The sequence below is a fragment of the Oratosquilla oratoria genome, chromosome 21 (assembly GCF_046742065.1).
Source record: "Oratosquilla oratoria isolate Oo_2021 chromosome 21, ASM4674206v1, whole genome shotgun sequence".
NCBI lineage: Eukaryota > Metazoa > Arthropoda > Malacostraca > Stomatopoda > Squillidae > Oratosquilla > Oratosquilla oratoria.
Genome location: NC_134797.1, coordinates 889,464 through 909,688, shown reverse-complemented (window position 1 = coordinate 909,688; position 20,225 = coordinate 889,464). Strand labels below are relative to the sequence as shown.

At 41.2% G+C, this 20,225-nt stretch overlaps 1 protein-coding gene, 1 long non-coding RNA gene and 1 pseudogene across 3 annotated transcripts in view; all 3 read left to right on the top strand.

Annotated features, from left to right (window-relative positions):
• Positions 1-23: 23 nt before the first annotated feature.
• Positions 24-17,553, top strand: LOC143036676 (uncharacterized). 2 transcript variants are annotated; one of them, XR_012967388.1, is made up of 10 exons: positions 24-137; positions 918-1,328; positions 4,272-4,397; positions 5,425-5,532; positions 14,374-14,589; positions 14,751-14,811; positions 14,992-15,098; positions 15,272-15,380; positions 16,680-16,729; positions 16,890-17,553. It is a non-coding gene; the product is annotated as an uncharacterized LOC143036676 (long non-coding RNA). The 2 variants fall into 2 exon arrangements; XR_012967387.1 differs by having other exon boundaries at positions 16,680-17,553.
• On the top strand, positions 15,137-15,209 carry LOC143037175 (small nucleolar RNA SNORD24; annotated as a pseudogene).
• A 166-nt stretch (positions 17,554-17,719) lies between the features above and the next one.
• The window catches only part of LOC143036655 (uncharacterized), a 93,189-nt gene continuing 90,683 nt past the window's right edge, over positions 17,720-20,225 (top strand). The window contains exons 1-5 of the mRNA XM_076204212.1: positions 17,720-17,742; positions 17,777-17,812; positions 17,967-17,989; positions 18,387-18,428; positions 18,599-18,638. Of these exons, the coding sequence (XP_076060327.1) occupies positions 17,720-17,742; positions 17,777-17,812; positions 17,967-17,989; positions 18,387-18,428; positions 18,599-18,638 (164 nt within the window). The remainder of the gene's footprint in view (positions 17,743-17,776; positions 17,813-17,966; positions 17,990-18,386; positions 18,429-18,598; positions 18,639-20,225) is intronic.

Here is a 20,225-nt window from a genome sequence, read left to right as displayed (position 1 = left end):
CAATTTGTCATTGGTTTGTTTCAGGTTGCTTGGAGAAACAAAAGAGTGCTGGTGAGCAACTAAGGGAAAAATACCAGACAAACCACAAGAGAAATATGGGAAGTTGCGAAGGATAAGAGAAGCTAGACGAAGAATGGGTACGTTTCAAGATAGTACAGTACACTTAGATGGGTTGAAAGTGGGAGGGAGCAGTTGGTGGGATTAAGTTTGATGGCAGAGTAGAACTAAGATAACATACAAGATGTACAGATGAGGGAAGTGAAACTAGAGGACAGGGAGGCTGAGAATGAAGTAGGGTGGGCGATTGGTGAGGAATTTGAATTGTTTTTGGAAAGGAGGGAAGAATGAACAGGGGTAAGTTGGGTTGAGAGAAGGTAAAGGATGCTGTTGGACAGGTATGACGGTGAAGAGAGATGGATAGAGTATTGTGGGGTTCTTAGATTTAGAAGGGGATAAAGTGGTTTAGTGGCAGTAGTTGGTAGGAAAGGAGGGTAGCACTGTAGAAGGTGGGAGAGGAGAAAAAGCATTGATAGCTGCAAAGTTGTCAGTTAGGTGTCTGAGGAAGGGTGTAGTCGTGTAATGGGTGGTGAGGACTTGTACTTAGGGTAGAGAAGTGTGGAGTAATGGATGTAGTTCCCCTGCACAAAGAAAATGGGAAATGTGTTGACTTGTTGGTGGTAAGGTGTGCAATTGAATGTTTACTAGGGAGAATAGTTAGCAATTGGGGGGGGGGGATAGGAAAGGGTGTGTGTAAAAGTTAATGCAAGTTTTTGTAATAATGATTTTTACCACAGACCTGTTCTGAAATAAGTGTGGAATAATATTGGTATCTGACATTTTGATCATTGAAGATTGGTAATTTATAGAAAGTTTTTTTTTTTTTTTTTTTTTTAACATTACCATTTTCTTAATTTCAGAGATAGAACAGTCTCTGCATTAACCCCTTCCATACGGTGCCGCACACGTAGGCGTCATGGGGAGCGAGTGTATTCGCGAGGCTGCCATATCGGCGTCTTGATTATATTTATTGTAGTCGCCCCTCCATAATGACATTCTTTCTAATTCCTTTGTAATCGCATTTTCTATGGTTATCAAAATTCACGGGTGAAGAGAGAACGATCGATATAAGCGGTGACTATATTTTATGATGCGAGTATTATTACGACACGTCGTACGGCTGGCATTGGCTGCTGCCACCGAGATCTAAGTCCATGACGCCTACGTGTGCGGCACCGTATGGAAGGGGTTAATATTTTTGGCTTGGTTGGAGATCAAAGTGAAGTGGATATGTTTCCATTTTGCTCATCTTGGACAACCATGGCCAAAAGGTAAGTTTGTGTGAAAGTGGAATGCTGTAAGAGAGTTGGTCTGTGGTAGTTGGAAGCAAACTTGAGAACTGCATGGAGAAATGTCGGTGGAAGCAATGAAAGGAATGGACAATGTATTGGTATTGATTTTGTATAGAATTGAGGATTAATAACTAGTGAATGCAAGGATTAGTAATGGACAGATTGAATGGTCTCGGATGGATGTGGGGATGCACCAAGGTCGTGATTTTGCTCTCCATGTTGCACTTGATGTGGCTTAATGTCTTGATGGATTGCTTAGAATTTAGGTGAAGACTGGATTGATATATTGATAAGATGCTTGAAAGCTATTTGTATTGCATTGTAGGTTCTGCAGAAAATTTATCCTTTGAGTGGAGGTGTGGATTATGTGATGCATTGGAGTGGTTAAATGTGAATGGTGTTTTGATGCAGCCCATAGGGTATATGTCTTACAGCATTGTTTATGACCCAGGGCAATAGGCGAGATGCAGCGATAACCTATAATATATATACAGGTAGTCGTCGACTTATGACCTATGCGACTTACGACTGATCGACTTTACGACCACGAGATAGTGCAATAATATTTAACATTTAATAGAGTAATAGAATTGCAATGTTATGCCTGGCAGTGCAGTACAATTACTTTGCACGCTGCGAGACGCGAGTACGATAGTTTTGGCAGGTTACCGGCAGCATCAGCTTCCCTCTCATTCAGGAGCATGTGGTATTTCTGTCTTCATTATGACAAGAATTATATCTTTAATTTTTTTTGTGCTTCAAACCCCCATGAAGATGTCTAAAAGAAAATTATCTTTCGATATTTCCAAGCCTGCCAAGAAACAAAGAAAGGTTATTGATCTTGACACGAAAATGAAAGTGATAAAACATTATGAAGGAGGGAAGAAAGTTAATGTGATAGCACGTGAACTTCAGTTATCACATTCTACAGTGTCACTAATTTTAAAAGACTAAGAGAGGATCTCAATTTTGCCTTGGATTTTATATTTTAATATGTTTTGCCATTAATAAAATGTAACAGTAAAACTTTTTTATGCCTAGTCTGTTGTCGATAACAATATGTTCGGTACAGCATTTTGTATTTTTATGTTTTGCAATATTTTCGGTACAGTACGTAAACGAAAAGAATGTTTTGAAATATTTTTTTCCTAATTTTGCCATGCATTATGTATTTTTATGTTTTGCAATTAATAAAATGTAACAGTAAACTTTGTTTAAGCCTAGTCTGTTGTCAATAACAATATTTTTGGTACAGTATGTAAACGAAAAGAATGTGTTTTGAAATAAAAAAATTCTCTTAATTTTGCCTTGCATTTAGTATTTTTAATGTTTTGCAATTAATAAGATGTAAATTATACAGTACAATGATTTTAATTTAACCAACAAAAAAGTATTAGTAGGTTGTAACGTAATATTAGATATTACGTCATATGTGTAATTATGTTATAGAATTGTGTTCCTTTGTATTACATAACTATGTTCATATTTCTTGTCTATGTATGTATTGTAACAATGTTAAGCAGTAACGCCCGTCCACTATATGTAATCTTGCCTACGTGCGGAGAAAGGTGCGCACTCTTGTAGAACAAACAGACAAGCGAAATCCTGAATAGTTCGGAGCGCACAGATTTGACAGTTACTAAATAAGTAGATTGTTCAAGCGAGTCGAGGGTCTTAAAACTACCCATGTTGACGTGTGTTAACTTACCCTCCTCCCCCTCTTTCGCTCACCCGGAAGTATCCCGCTTCCGGTCCAATGGTATATAAGCGGTGGAAATCGCTCACTCCTCGTCATTTTCTCGCATATCTTATCTCTTGATAAAAACTGGAAGTTTAGACTCATGAGACGATTGGTGTGAAGTGATCACCCTTTTTGCCTACATTACGTGTCTGATATACATTGCATTACTTTATACTTATATTTGTACTTATTACTTATTCTGATGCATGTTCCTGATCTCTTTGTACTTAGATAGTACCATATTGTATACGTATCTTGTGTTTCTTATTTGAACGATAATTTCCATATTCTTATAATCGTGTAACGGTCCCATTGACCCTACTGCCCATTCTCTTTTGTGTTGATTGCCTGTAAATATTTTCCATATTAATAATTTCGTTTACTAGTTTTATCGCTAGTTTAATATTCCTTTCCTGGAATCTTCTTTGTTACCTTTACTTCTAGTCTTACGAATTATCTAGGCCCTGACCAGATAGTTCAGTCCTACAGTGGCTTCTAGAAGTGAGCTGGTTCTTAAGCACATATCCATTATATGTAACGTCTCTTCACTAACCAGCCGTCCCGTAACAAGGTCAAAGATGACAGGACTTTATTCAGTATGCGTAGGCCTAGGCTACGTTTCCTAACGACAATTATAAAAATAATAATGAATATTAAACAACGTAGCTCAAAGATAAGATTTTATTCAGTATGCATACGTTTCCTAAAGAAAGTCTGATGATAGAATAATAAAAACGTTAAAAAATACAGTATTAAATATCATAGGTCAAAGATGATAGGATTTTATTCAGTATGCTACGTTTCTCAAAGAAAATCAGATAGAATTATAAAAAAAGGTTTAAAAAATACTATACAACATAGTTCAAAGATGCTAAGATTATTTCAGTATGCTAAATATAATATAGAATATACATGTATACAGTAACAAAAATGATATTTAAAGGGTAACATATACTGTATATATATAAAGTCCGATTTGCGTCCAGATCGACTTACGACCTGTCTGTCGGAACCGAACTCGGTCATAAGTCAACGACTACCTGTATATATTTGTAATGATGACTTTTACCACAGACCTATTCAGAAAGAAATGTAGAAATATATAGGTATCTGCTAAATTGGTTGTAGAAAACTAGTACTTGTTAGTGATATTTTTTTACTGAAAGTTTTCTTAATTGCAGTAATCGAACATCAGCATTGTTGGTTTGAAGTTCAGATTGAGTGGATTTCTTTCCTTGGCCCATCTTCTGCACACCTGAAGACCCCCAAGATAAAATTGTCCAGGATTTGAAGAAGATTACTTGGAGGTGAGGAAAGTGGGGTTGGAAGAGCAGATAGGGATGATGTAAGTATTGGGATGGTTTGGACATGTGGAAAGAATGGGTGTAGAAAGCTGTGGATGGAGTGAACTTCTGGGGATGATGGAGGATGAGGTAAATGGGGGCAAGGAAGGGAGAGGCAGGAGATAGGGGTGAGTGAAGAATGGCTGTGTATAGTTGAAACTTGGATGGGAGGAGGGGGGGGTTGAGTAGGGAATATTTGAATGTTTTGACACAGCCTGAGGGGATCCCTGTCTTTATGTGCTGCATGATGAGATGGAGGGGATGTTGCCAGTTGAAGTAGCCTTGCTGTGGATGTACCGCATTGTTGCTGCTGAACCAGGGTGGTGGGTGGGGGACAAAGGTATAGTTAGCTCTGCCTGAATGTAGGGGATGGTAATGTCGCTTATGATGAGCCTATCAGGTATGCATGAGGGGTTGTTCACATCTGCAGTGGATGAAGGTTAGGTGATTTGTCACGTGGACCAGTAAGGATGAGCCTAGTTTGGCTGTTGGACCCTGTTGTGGGTGAGTAGTCTTGCCAACCAATCTCTTGTTTGGTAATACTGGTGAAGCTTTCTTCAAGGTTGTATGTCCAATGTTTGGATGAAGCTGGGGATGGGGGAGTGACGATCAGTCTTGCTCAGGTCCAGGTGTCTTACAAGAGACTTGTACCCTCGGCCACAGTAGTGTGTTGTCAAGGTTGACCACCTCTTTGAATGCATGTTGTGATGCTGTTTAAACATCTGAACAGGGAAGTGTAGGTGTTTGAGAATGGGAAAGGTGTGGTAGATATATAATTTAAAGGGATTGTGCTGCACAGTTGAGCTGTTGACCTAAATGATGAAGTTCTATTGTGAACCCCAGGATTGCAACAGAGTCAGCAATGGCAGAACCCACTGTTGTGGATCCTGGGAACTGTGCTTACCTGCCACAAGGCTGTCGGAAGCTGGGATTGTTGAACTCCTTAACTGGTTGAGATTCATTTATGTACATCGTGTTTTCTTTATTTCAGGAAGTAGTTCGAAGAGCTGGGTAAAATAAATCGTAGTGATGTTGGCTAGGTCCTCAAATGAATCTCCCAATGTGGGGTGCATAAGGGACTGGGCTTTACCATCGGTAGGTAAGTTTGAGTAATGTCAATTCTTTGGAGGGCTATATGAATGCAGACCTGTATTCTACAAGTGTTGTAATGCTGAAAAACTAGTATGTGTTGGAGGTTTTCAATTGTATGATGAAAGCACTTTCTTTCACATTTGCGGTTTCCAGCAGAGGTTTATCCCATGAAGGCCAATGTGTTGTCTGATTATACTGTTAGTTAAGACGTTCTAATTGTTGGCAATTTTTGCTACATTATTTAATTATTGGAGGTCCTAATACTGGAAGATCACTTCCTGCTTCAGCACGACATTTTGCAAGTGGTAGAGGTTGCATTGAACACCAGTGGATACTGTTGTTGTTGTTGTTCCCTAGACTGTCCGAGCAGTCCCGTCTCCCCAAGGAATGCCACAGCCGAAACTGGGTTATCCCACAGATACTTTATAGAGTGTATGTTGTTGTTGTTGTCGTTCCCTAGACTGTCTGTCCGAGCAGTCCCGTCTCCCCAAGGAAGGCCACAGCCGAAACTGGGTTTTCCCACAAATCCTTTATAGAGTGTATGTTGTGTTGTTTGCGTGCATGATTGTGTATAATGCAGTCTTCCATTATGTGTTGTATGGTATGGGGTGAAGTGTTACATCCTGGGCAGCTGTTCACAACACGGTCGTCCAGCCTCTTCTGGTAGCTTAGAAGTGCTGGGTGGTGACTGCATCGCAGTCTGGCCAAGTGGACTCTGTCCTTACGTGGGAGAGAGGATTCAGAAGGGTGGATATCAGGGGGTCTGGCATGCAGCAGTGTGTTGTCTTTCAGTGTGTTAATGGAGCGGTGAGTGATATGATTATGAATATGTTTCCGGAGGCTGGTATTTGGTGGTTGTGGAGGAAGAGAAGAGAGTATCTGTGTGTAATAAAGGTCTTTGGGTGTAGTTTTAATGTTTCTTGGTGTGTGTGGGTGTTCTGCTATGTAGTGTAGCGGGTGTGATGTGTTTGTGGTGGCTGCAGCAAGTGTTTGTGTGCCTCTCATGTCGAGGTGGTCCTTGACTTTGAGGACTTTTGTTTCATGGTGTAAATGGTCTGTAGGTGATGTATTTGTGCAGCCTGTAATTGTTTTTAGGGCTTTGTTTTGTATGATTTGAAGGGTGTTGTGGTGTGTCTCACTGAGATTAGGAGCCCATGCAGGACTCGCATAATTCATCACTGAGTGTATGCATTGTTTGTATATTGTTATATTAGTTTCTTTGTTTTGTCCAAATGTTGTTCCAGTGATTGACTTAAGTGCGTTAAGTCTAGGTGTGCATTTGTTTTTTATGTTTGTGAGGTGTTGTTTGAAAGACATGGATGTATCGTATGTTACACCAAGAATTTTCGGTGTGTTTGTGTGTGGTATTAGAGTGTTGTTGATGTAGAGATGAGGTATGTATTTGTGTTCTTTTGTCCAGTTGGTGAGAAGTGTTGCTGTAGATTTGGTTGGAGCTATTTTGAGTCTGTTTGTGATGAACCATGTGTTGAGTGTGTCAAGGTAAGGCTGGATTATTTCTGCAGCTTTGTCTGTGTTACGATGTGTGCATGTGATTGTTATGTCGTCTGCGTAGGAAGAGATTTGTATTTCTGAGGTGTCTGGCGTGGGTAAGTCATGCATGTATAGATTAAATAATGTGGGGGATAGAACTGAGCCCTGTAGTACTCCGTTCTTAATGTTTCTGATGTGCGATGATTGGCCATTATATGACACATGAGCATTCCTGCCTGCCAGATAATTGGCCAGCCATCTTTTGGTGTTATTGTGCATGTCTGTGTTATATATTTGATTTGTTAGGTTGTGGCGGGGGATAGCATCAAAAGCTTTACTAATGTCCAATGTTATAAGAAGTGTTCTGTGGTGGGGCCTATCTGAATTGATGCCATCTAAAATTCTTTGTGTGAGGTTTATCAGAAGAGTGTTTGTGGAGTGTAGTGGCCTAAAACCGTGTTGTGAGTCAGCAAGGGGAATATATGGTGTGACAAGTTTAAGTATTAGGCGTTCAATGACTTTAGAGGGGGTGCAGAGAAGTGTGATTGGGCGGTGCGATGTTGGGATTGTTGGGTCTTTGTTCGGTTTTGGAATGGTGATTATTTTACCATGCTTCCAGATGTCGGGTATAGTGTTGTGTGAATAGCTGTAGTTTGCAATGTTTGTGAGTGCGTGTATACCTTGTGGTCCAATGTGTTTTAGGTGGATGTTGCTTATGTTATCAGGGCCACAGGCAGATGAGTGCTTGAGACTATGCATTATGAGTTTTGTCTGACTGTCTATGAAGGGTGTATAGTCTGAGTCTGTGGGAAAGTCTTTCTTACGTCGAATGGTGCGTCGGTCGTCAGGGTGAGATGTAAGATGGCTCGTCTGTGCAAAATGACGTATGAGTGCGTTTGCTTGTTGTCTGTTTGAGGGTAGATTATCTGTTGTTGTGATTATTGCTGCATGAGAGCGTGTAGTGTTAGTGTTGGATAGTGTGATGCTGTTGAGTGTTTTGTACAATTTGCTGGTGTTTGTTTTGTGATCAAGTGTATTGATAAAGTTTTGCCAATTTTGTGTTTTTTGTTCATGTATTTTATTGGCAATCACAGTGTTTAGTGTTTGTATTTGGTCTGCTATGTTTTGAGGGATAGGTGTGGGGGTATCGTGTTTAAGTGTGTCACGTTGTCTGATGAGGCCTTGGATTTCTGGTGTGAAGTTGGGGTTGTGTGATTTTCTGTTGCCTCTAGGGATGTATCTCTTGTCTGCGTTTTGTATGATTGTATTAAAAGCGTGCACAGCATTGTTTATGTTTGTGATTGGTGTACTGTTAAGTGTTTCAAAATGTTGTTCTGTCTCTTCAGTAAAAGCTTCCCAGTTAGCTCTCTTGTAATTGGTGTAAGTGTGTCTGTGGCCAGCTGGGGTGCATCTTGTTTTGGTGGTGATGATGATTGGAAGGTGGTCAGAACCAAGGGCTCCGACCACTCTCCATGATGTTGTTGGGGTTAGGCAGGGGGAGCAAAAGGTGATATCAGGAGAGGAGGGAGTGTAGAGGGCTTGGTATGGGATATGTGTATGATTATGCGTGTTGTTCATGATAGTCAATGAGTCAAATTGAGTCTGTATATCAAGCCCTCTGTCTGTGTCAGGGTTGTCGACAAACCAGGCAGACGACTTGGCGTTGAAGTCACCACCCATGATCAGGTTGGGGATTGAGGTTAGTTGGCTGAGTTGAGGTCTGAAGGTGTTTGGAACTGTGGGGGATGATTGGGGGGGAATGTACATGTTAACTATTGTTAGTGTTGAATTGTTGCCTGTGCGGATACGAATGGATTGGGTTTCTGTTGTGTTATCTGTGGTAGGGAGGAGAATTTTGGTTGTGGCACTTGTGTCCACAAAACAGATGGAATGGTGGATCAGGGTGATGAGTCCACCGCCATTGCCGTCAGTCCGGTCTTGTCTGATGGTGGTGTAATTATGAAATGATGGTGTTTTGTGTGAGTGTCTTAATTTTGTTTCTTGTAGAATTGCAATGTGTATGTTGTGTTGTTTAAGAAAGTGTTCAAGTTCATGTTTTTTAGTGTTAATACCGTCAATGTTGTGTTGTAATATGTTGATGTTGTGTGTTTTGTATGTGTTGTATGTTGCCGTTTGGGGTTGAGGTTGGGGTGGTAGTGGGGAAGGTGTAGGATCTGGGTCAGAGGGGGGGAAAGGAGAGATCGGGGACAAAGGAAGGGGAGTACTAATCGGGGGTAAGGGCAAAGGGAAACTGGGAGTGGGTAAGGGTGTTGGCTGTGGTTGGGGAGGTGGGATTGGGGTTACTGGAGGGCAGGTAGAACATGTCCAAGTGTTTGTGTATTGGTTTGTGTCAGCAAGTGTTGTACAAGTGAGGTGGGCCCAGTTTTTGCACATATTGCACTGAACTGAGCCCTTTGTCTGTCTGCTCGAAGTAATGGGTTTAGAGCATGTTGGGCATGTGTATTTTGTGGTGGGCCCAGGATTGCTCTCTACATCTCCGGCTAAAAGTAGAAGAAGAGGGGTGATCGCCGGAAAATGACCCCTCAGTGCAGAAAAAACGTAACATTGTGTGTTGGAAAAAAAAGGATTGTGGTACTCCCCCAGGTAGGCGTAGCTCCTCCTTGGGGATCGGTGCCATCTGCGTAGAGCTGATGGCCAGGGGTAGTTGCTGCTGATTGGCCCCCAACTCTTGGGGTTGGGGGGTGGTCCCACGACGTAGACGTTGCAGCTCCAGGACCATAGAGTGTATGTTGTGTTGTTTGCATGCATGATTGTGTATAATGCAGTCTTCCATTATGTGTTGTATGGTATGGGGTGAAGTGTTGCATCCTGGGCAGCTGTTCACAATGTGGTCATCCAGCCTCTTCTGGTAGCTTAGATGTGCTGGGTGGTGGCCGCACTGCAGTCTGGCCAGGTGGACTCTGTCCTTTCGTGGGAGAGAGGATTCAGAAAGTTGGATATCAAAGGGCCTGGCATGCAGCAGTGTGTTGTCTTTCAGTGTGTTAATGGAGCGGTGAGTGATATGATAATGAATATGTTTTTGGAGGCTGGTGTTTGGTGGTTTTGGAGGAAGAGAAGAGAGTATCTGTGTGTGATACAGGTCTTTGGGTGATTTTTTAATGTTTTTTGGTGTGTGTGGGTATTCTGCTATGTAGTGTAGCGGGTGTGATGTGTTTGTGGTGGCTGTGGCAAGAGTTTGTGTGCCTTTCATGTCGAGGTGGTCCTTGACTTTGAGGACTTTTGTTTCATGGTGTAAATGGTCTGTAGGTGATGTATTTGTGCAGCCTGTAATTGTTTTTAGGGCTTTGTTTTGTATGATTTGAAGGGTGTTGTGGTGTGTCTCACTGAGATTAGGAGCCCATGCAGGACTCGCATAATTCATCACTGAGCATATGCATTGTTTGTATATTGTTGTATTAGTTTCTTTGTTTTGTCCAAATGTTGTTCCAGCGATTGACTTAAGTGTGTTAAGTCTAGGTGTGCATTTGTTTTTTATGTTTGTGATGTGTTGTTTGAAAGACATGGATGTATCGTATGTTACACCAAGAATTTTTGGTGTGTTTGTTGATCCAGAGATGAGGTATGTATTTGTGTTCTTTTGTCCACTTGGTGAGAAGTGTTGCTGTAGATTTGGTTGGAGCTATTTTGAGTCTGTGATGAACCATGTGTTGAGTGTATCAAGGTATGGCTGGATTATTTCTGCAGCTTTGTCTGTGTTACGATGTGTGCATGTGATTGTTATGTCGTCTGTGTAGGAAGAGATTTGTATTTCTGAGGTGTCTGGTGTGGGTTAGTCATGCATGTATAGATTAAAGAGCGTGGGGGATAGAACAGAGCCCTGTGGTATTCCATTCTTAATGTTTCTGATGTGTGATGATTGGCCATTATATGACATGTAAGCATTCCTACCTGCCAGATAATTGGCCAGCCATCTTTTGGTGTTATTGTGCATGTCTGTGTTATATATTTTATTTGTTAGGTTGTGGCGGGGGATAGCATCAAAAACTTTACTAATGTCTAATGTCATAAGAAGTGTTCTGTGGTGGGGCCTATCTGAATTGATGCCATCTAAAATTCTTTGTGTGAGGTTTATCAGAAGAGTGTTTGTGGAGTGTAGTGGCCTAAAACTGTGTTGTGAGTCAGCAGGTGACAAGTTTAAGTATTAGGCGTTCAGTGACTTTAGAGGGGGTGCAGAGAAGTGTGATTGGGTGGTGCGATGTTGGGTCTTTGTTCGGTTTTGGAATTGTGATTATTTTACCATGCTTCCTGATGTCGGGTATAGTGTTGTGTGAATAGCAGTAGATTGCAATGTTTGTGAGTGCGTGTATACCTTGTGGTCCAATGTGTTTTAGGTGGATGTTACTTATGTTATCAGGGCCACAGGCAGATGAGTGCTTGAGATTATGTATTATGAGTTTTGTCTGACTGTCTATGAAGGGTGTATAGTCTGAGTCTGTGGGAAAGTCTTTCTTACGTCAAACAGTGCGTCGGTCATCAGGGTGAGAAGTGAGATGGCTTGTCTGTACAAAATGATTTATGAGTGTGTTTGCTTGTTGTCTGTTTGAGGGTAGATTGTCTGTTGTTGTGATTATTGCTGCGTGAGAGCGTGTAGTGTTACTGTTGGATAGTGTAATGCTGTTGAGTGTTTTGTACAATTTGCTGGTGTTTGTTTTGTGATCAAGTGTATTGATAAAGTTTTGCCAATTTTGTGTTTTTTGTTCGTGTATTTTATTGGCAATCACAGTGTTTAGTGTTTGTATTTGGTCTGCTATGTTTTGAGGAATAGGTGTGGGGGTATTGTGTTTAAGTGTGTCTTGTTGTCTGATGAGGCCTTGGATTTCTGGTGTGAAGTTGGGGTTGTGTGATTTTCTGTTGCCTCTAGGGATGTATCTCTTGTCTGCACTTTGTATGATTGTATTAAAAGTGTGCACAGCATTGTTTATGTTTGTGATTGGTGTACTGTTAAGTGTTTCAAAATGTTGTTCTGTCTCTTCAGTAAAAGCTTCCCAGTTAGCTCTCTTGTATTTGGTGTATGTGTGTCTGTGGCCAACTGGGGTGCATCTTGTTTTGGTGGTGGTGATGATTGGAAGGTGGTCAGAACCAAGGGCTCCGACCACTCTCCATGATGTTGTTGGGGTTAGGCAGGGGGAGCAAAAGGTGATATCAGGAGAGGAGGGAGTGTAGAGGGCTTGGTGTGGGATATGTGCATGATTATGTGTGTTGTTCATGATAGTCAATGAGTCAAACTGAGTCTGTATATCAAGCCCTCTGTCTGTGTCAGGGTTGTTGACATACCAGGCAGACGACTTGGTGTTGAAGTCACCATCCATAATCAGGTTGGGGATTGAGGCTAGTTGGCTAAATTCAGGCCTGAAGGTGTTTGGAACTGTGGGGGATGATTGGGGGCGAATGTGCATGTTAACTATTGTCCGTGTTGATTTGTTGCCTGTGCGAATTCGAATGGATTGGATTTCTGTAGTGTTATCTGTGGTAGGGAGGAGAATTTTGGTTGTGGCACTTGTGTCCACAAAACAGATGGAATGGTGGATCAGGGTGATGAATTCACTGCCATTACCATCGGTCCGGTCTTGTCTGATGGTGGTGTAATTATGAAATGATGGTGTTTTGTGAGTGTCTTAGTTTTGTTTCTTATATAATTACAATGTGCATGTTGTGTTGTTTAAGAAAGTGTTCGAATTCATGTTTATTCATGTTAATACCGTCAATGTTGTGTTGTAATATGTTGATGTTGTGTGTTCTGTATGTGTTGTATGTTGCCGTTTGGGGTTGAGGTTGGGGTGTTAATGGGGAAGGTATAGGATCTGGGTTAGAGGCGGGGCAAGGAGAGATTGGGGACAGAGGAAGGGGAGTACTGATTGGGGATATGGGCAAAGGGAAATTGGGAGTGGGTAAGGGTGCTGGCTGTGGTTGGGGAGGTGGGAGTGGGATTACTGGAGGGCAGGTAGAACATGTCCAAGTGTTTGTGTATTGGTTTGTGTCAGCAAGTGTTGTACAAGTGAGGTGGGCCCAGTTTTTGCACATATTGCACTGAACTGAGCCCTTTGTCTGTCTGCTCGAAGTAATGGGTTTAGAGCATGTTGGGCATGTGTATTTTGTGGTGGGCCCAGGATTGCTCTCTACATCTCCGGCTAAAAGTAGAAGACGAGGGGTGATCGCCGGAAAATCACCCCTCGGTGCAGAAAAAACGTAACATTGCATGTTGAGAAAAAGGATTGTGGTACAGTAGAAGCCCAATTTAAGGAACTAATTCAGCCAAGGTCCAGTCCGCTAAATTGAATTTTCCGTTAAATTGAGTGAGTGAGCATTGGTGTAACAGTGTTGCCAGAGCGGATTATAAAAATGATACGTACCTAAAAATTCCCTAGTGTGCACACACACATACAGTATATATATTATTGTAAGTGAATTATAGGCAGCACAATCGTGAATTGCAAACGAACAGCAACATGCAGTAATTTGTTGCAACATGTATGTGTGTGTGTGTGTGTGTCGTGTAACAATGATATGAGCTGTCTGTGAATTTCGCGAAATATTAGTCATAGCTTCGTGTTTGGTTCGATGTACATAATTCTAGCGATTAATAGGACTGGGCAGTTGGGTTTTGGATAGTGAGCATTATTGTTGTGTTGTTGCAGAAAACATAGTTCATTGTTATAGAAGTGTTTTCGTGGTGATTACTCTCGCGTACTGATTTTGAATTTTCCCATTAACTTACTGTTTCATTATTTTGTTTTCCTATTATACCGTCTATTTCTACTTGAATATATTTCTGCTACAATTATACTTTATACATATACTGAATTATATATTATTGATTTTGAATTTTCCCATTAACTTACTGTTTCATTATTTTGTTTTCCTATTATACCGTCTATTTCTACTTGAATATATTTCTGCTACAATTATACTTTATACATATACTGAATTATATATTATTGTATATATATTATAGTATATATATAATATATGTATATATATATATATATATATATATATATATATATATATATATATATATATATATATATATACCTCCAAAGTACTAAATTATAAAAATTTCCTTGACTCTACCACCACAATCTGGTAACATCTGGTAACATTGGACTCTGAGACACGCATGTGGCCATTTGACGGAAAATGCTCAACTTAGCTTAGTATTCCTGCTAAATTGAGCTATTTCTGTAGACGCGCATCTGGCCAGCTAGCGGAAAATGGTCAACTTAGCGGACCATTTCCGCTAAGTTGAGCATTTTCATTATTGCTATTTGCAGTTCGCTAATTTGAGCTTCCGCTAAATTGAGATTCGTTAAATCGGGCTTCTACTGTACTCCCCAAGGCAGTCGTAGCTCCTCTTGGGGATCGGTGCCACCTGCGTAGAGCCGGTGGCCAGGGCTGGTTGCCGCCGTTTGGCCCCCAACTCTTGGGGTTGGGGGTTAGTCCCACGACGTAAACGCTGCGGCTCCAGGACCATGGATACTGTTGTCATGGAGGTTGTACAATTGATGCTGGTACCTTGGATTGGATGTTGGTGCTGCCAGGTGCTGATGGAGAGGTTAGTTTGATCCTATTTAATGCAAAAGGTCTTTAAGAAATGATGATTGTTATCCCTGTCTCAATAACTGCTGTGGACACAATTCCTCGTTACTGAAAACCAAAAGTACATCTTCAATAATAACTTTGTTTGCATGTAAGTGAAGTTTGTTTAATTGACAGGTCCATGCACAAGAGGTGTATAAATGAACCTCTTTTATAGATACTGGATTAGCACATGCAGGTCAGTTAAGTTTTTTTGGTTAGATATGATGTTTTGAAAGAAATGTAATTATTTTGGACTTTGATAAATGATGAGTTAGATGACGAGACCTAAGACAGGCTTACCCGCATGTCGTTTGGTGTAATCAAGAAAAGACAGGAGAAGTGTGATGAAGGTGTTTTAGAAGTTTTAATTTTCCAGACAAGACTTGTGGTATTGAATTGTAAAGAAAGATGTTGGCCATTGTTTAAGAGTATATGTACATGATCAAGATTGAAAGCACATCAGGACTACGGTACATCACTATGGTAGGTTTACCTGCATGGTACTTGGAAATTGCATTTGCAATAATGATGAGAATGTATTTGCTACTCTTGACTGTTGTATGACGACTATAACCACCAAGATCTCTTAATATTTGACCTCTTAGGACTGTATAGCAAGAGATGGAGCAGAATACATTTATGGTTTCTTCCTCCAGGGGTCAACACATTCATCAGTAGTCTGGCCATACAAGATCTTTGCTAGGTCTAGGCAACCTTGGGTTTTACAAAGTTGCACCAGATTTAGATGACCCTGAGCTGGTAATGGTAAGATTGCATTGTCATTTGAATTTTTGAATATGATGGCCCATCATATAGGACACTGTAGGAATACCTGTTGGCAATGTTAACCACTTGGGTACAGTGACACTTACATAGGTGTCATGAGGCGTGGATGTGTTCGCAAGGATGCCGGTGTCAGTTTTGATTACGTATATCTTTGTAGTTGTACACGAGTTACCCCCGGATTCTATGAACTGGTTTGATCATGTTTTCAGTGTTTATTACTGAGTAAAAAAGAATGAGTAATGCAGTAGTGACTATTTTATAATGCAAATAGTGTGATGCATTGTTCCTATGATAGGCCATGCTGCGCGTGAGAGTTTGACTCGTACTGAAGTGGTTAATAATGTGATTGACCAGTTGGGTACTATATTGAGGTAGTTTGAGTAGGGATAGGTAGTTTTAAAATAATCATTAACAGCCAGGAAATCTTTGAACAGGGGAAGAGGGAAGGGGAACAAATGTATGGAACTTGAACTTTGAAAATGTGCTTGGTAAGGAGTTGAAATATGAAGTCTGTTATGGGGATGGAAAGAAAGCTGACAGATCTAGTTGCCCAAACTATGCTAGGTGGAAAGAATGACTTGGAAGCAAATACCAAAAATGAAGTAGATTAATGGGGTGAAGAGGTGAATTGAATGATAGAGGAATGTCTGTTAAGCAATGAAAAGTGTCCATGATGAATATAGAATAGTAATTGATGGATTAAGTAAATAATTGATCCCAGAGTCACTGATATTGAGTATGTGCTATGTTGGTGCTAAGGTGAATCAAAGATCAGTCTGCTCCCCTTATGCCCCAGTTGCAATGTTGCTTCAGGTTACCGGGCTGCAAACATTTATGAACGCATTTCTTGGTTTATGAGGAAGGTTAAACAAGACCAAGACAAGTTTGATGTGGAGCAGTGGCTCCCAACCATTTATGGCTTGAGGAGGCACCCTTGCCAAGCCTTTCAGAAGTCCCCGGCAGCACCCTTATTAGAAAATCTAAATTGTAGTTTGTCAGTATTTTGTTGATTCAACATCAGTGTAACAAAATTATGTCCCAGGATAATATGAAAATACTCATCTTTACACTGATGTTGCTTTAATGAACAAAAATGGATGACGATACAAGTATATGATTGACAGTAATTTTTGCCCTGAATTTTGGAGGCACCCTCAGTTGATCTTGCTTCACCCTTTGGTGTCATGGCATACCAGTTGGGAACCACGGATGTAAAGAGTGTTGTTGGTTTGTCAGTTGGTGTATGGCTTTGTTGCATTGTAATGTTTACATTTTCAGTTTCGAGTTTGTAGGATGACCTGTGGTGGTGGTGTGCTTTAGAGCCAGTAGTAAGTATCGAGTTATTGTATTGTGGTTGTACTTCAAATAATGATGACAAAAAATATCTCCAGAATTACTGTGTTGGCAAGCTCAACAGGGCTGACATTGCTTATAGTGTACACCTTGCATTGGATCAAGAGCCATTGTTTACAAGTGGTATTTTTTCAGGTAAAGGCCTGGAGCATTCCTCAGCTGCATTAAGGTTGGTACTTGTTTTGGACAGAAGATGGGACTGAATGGAGAATTGCTGTGTATGGATGCTGTGGCATGAGGGGGAGTGGATGGGGGGGGGTGAGGCAATGTGTGAAAAATGCAGCATAAAGGGATTTCTCCCCATCTGCATGAGGTGACTGAGAGGAGGGGGGTTGCCAGTTTATTTAATCTGCTTTGCTGTGGATGTACTGTCTTAAACTGCTTCTGACCCAGGGCAGTGGGTGAGATGCAGGGATGACCCATCAGCCAGGAGCCAAGATGAGGGAAGGGAGTGGATTTTTTTTTTTTTTTTTTTTTACCCCATTTCACTTCTGCTCACCTCTGCCCTCTTATGCTTTATTCTGCTTTTCTTTGTACATTCTTGTGATTCATCCTATTTTGTAATCAATCTTTGAATGCTTGCTTCTTTACAATCTTCTTTGCTTCATCCCACCACTCGCTACCCTTGTATATCCTCCTGTTGTCCTTGTTCCACAACTTGAACCATCCCCATTCCTCCTCTCCTAGTTATACTCTAACCTTCACTCCCTCCCACTCCCATTTCTTCTTGTACTCCTCTTTTTCTCTCATTTAAGCAGTTTACTTTAAGTACCTCCCTACCTTCTGCCCTTTACCTTTCTCCATCTATCCCTCACTGTCAACTTCCAAAAAATTGTCTTTTCCCCCACTCTCCCCGTAGAACATTTACATCCAAAAATCCTCCCATTATTCTCCTGGTTACCACTATGTAGTCCATTAGTGCCCTATCTACCACCCTTCCATCCACCACCCTCTCCCATATACTTATGGTTGATTTTTCCGTTGACAGGTTTTCAAGTGGACAGTGTACCAGTTTGATCAAGTTTGGACATTAATGTCCATTCATCTGTTCAGTACAGGTATAGATACCTACAGGCTGCTAGCCAGAGTAGTACTATGATGAGAATCTTACTTTCAACATGAGTAACAAATGATATAGTATTTGTACCCTGATTGCCTAGGCGATGGGTGGTCATTTTCATTATATATTTAACTGATGAGGAATATTTTCAGGTGCTGTGAGCATAAGGAAACAGGTGAGTGGAGTATGACTGAAGAAGCATGTTTTGACTTGGCTACCTCCCTTGTGAAGGGGAAGAAGCCTATGGTATGTAGATAGATATTGTTATGCATTAGGAATGTTTGCTAACACAATTGTTGTTGATTGCAGAATTTCAGTGTTTGCTATTTTCTGAAGTTGGTCCAAAGAAGTGAAATTTGTTGCAGCTGGTGACCAAATAAATGTGGTGGTAAAGGAGTTAACTTTTTCCATTTTTATCATATTTGCTAGTGTTTATCTCCATGATGGCCCATCACTTAGAACACCTTAGGATTGCCTGTTGGCAAAGTGCTAAAGAAATGTGATTCTGACCATTCTATTGATCATACTGTGAGGTTCATTTTGAGTTGGGATTAATGTTCAGTTGTTTGCAGGTGATGTCGGAGCGAGACTGAAGGACAAGATCGTGATCACTGGTAAGATGTTTTTATTTCTTCTCGTTAATACTGTATACATGATGGCCCATCACTTAGGACACTTTAGGATTGCCTGTTGGCAAAGTGCTAAAGAAATGTGATTTTGACCATTTTACTGATCATACTGTGAAGTTAATTTTGAATTGGGATTAATGTATAGTTTTTTGCAGGTGACATCAAAGCTAGACTGAAGGGAGATCATGGACACTGGTAAGAATGTTGGTATGTCTTGTTAATACTGCATACATGATGGCCCATCACTTAGGACACCTTAGGATTGCCTGTTGGCAAAATGTTAAAAATTGTGATTCTGATCACTTTGTGAAATATACTAAACCTGTTTTATTGAATTATGATTAATTCCCTGGGACTGGGGAAAAGAATACTGCCATCAAGTAATTCCACTTGGATTGTAAGAGGTGAGAAGAAAGGGATGGGGATTGGGACTAGGCATCTTTCTCCTTGTAGCCCCACAGGGGACATTCCTAAAAGAAAAAGCAAAGGCATAAGAGGGTCTGGGAGTTTTCCAACCAGCACACTAAGGTTTGGGTCTTTTAATGTGCGTGGATGTGGTACAGATGAGAGTAAAAGGGAAGAGATAAGTAGTATGTTTGTGAGAAGAAAGATGGATGTGTTGGCTTTGAGTGAAACTAAGCTGAAAGGGAAGGGTGAATGTAAGTTTGGGAGTGTAAGTGGGAGGTTATCAGGAGTGAAGAGAGGGCGAGGGAGGGAAGGGGTGGCTATACTAGTAAGTGAAGAGATAGGTAAACGTGTAGTGGAGTGGAAGGAGGTTTCCTCAAGGATAATGTGGATGAAGGTGAAACTGGGAAAGGAGATGTGGGTTTTTGTAAGTGCATATGGACCTGGCAGTGAGAAGAGTGTAGAAGAAAGGGAGGCCTTTTGGATAGATTTAAATGAGTGCATAGATGATTTAGGGAGAAATACTAATGTAATAGTACTGGGAGACCTTAATGCTAGGGTAGGAAATGATCCAATCGATGGAGTGGTTGGGAAATGTGGAGTTCCAGGAAAGAATCGTAGTGGAGAGTTGATGGTGGAAATGTGTCTAGAAAGAGAGTTGATGATAGCAAATACAGTGTTTCGGAAGAAAGTCAAGCATAAGTACATATGGGAGAGGGTGGTGGATGGAAGGGTGGTAGATAGAGCGTTAATGGACTATGTAGTGGTAAATAGGTTTATGCTAGGAAGAGTTAAGGATGTACATGTGCTAAGGGGAGAGGGTGGAGAAATATCAGATCATTTTTTGGTGGAAGGTAAGTTGAGAGTGGGGGATAGATGGAGGAAGAGGAAAGGGACAAAAGGTAGGGAGGTACTTAGAGTACATACATACATATACCAAGGCTTTTTCCCCCTTTCAAGGGAGGTAGCCAAAAAGGGAAAGACATAAAAACACTCCCACCCATTTCATCCCTAAATACTCCACACCCCTCCCATCCTCCCTCTCATCTGAGCACCTCCTGGATGACGGGTCATCCCTGCACCTTGCCCACCGCCCAGGGTCAGAAGCAATGTCGCAAGACACAGCACATCCACAGCAAGGCCGCTTCATTTAATCGGCGACCCCCCCCCCCTCTCCGTCCCCCCTTGCATATAAGGAGTGGACGGGGAGAAATCCCTTCGGGCTGCGTCAAGATTTACTCACACATACTACCCCACCCCCCACCCCCCCGCCCATTCCTCCTCATGCAATCACAACATCATCCATATACAACCATTCTCCACTCTCCTCTGTCTTCCGTCCTCTCCCTTCCTTCCTCAACAGACATTCCCCTCTTC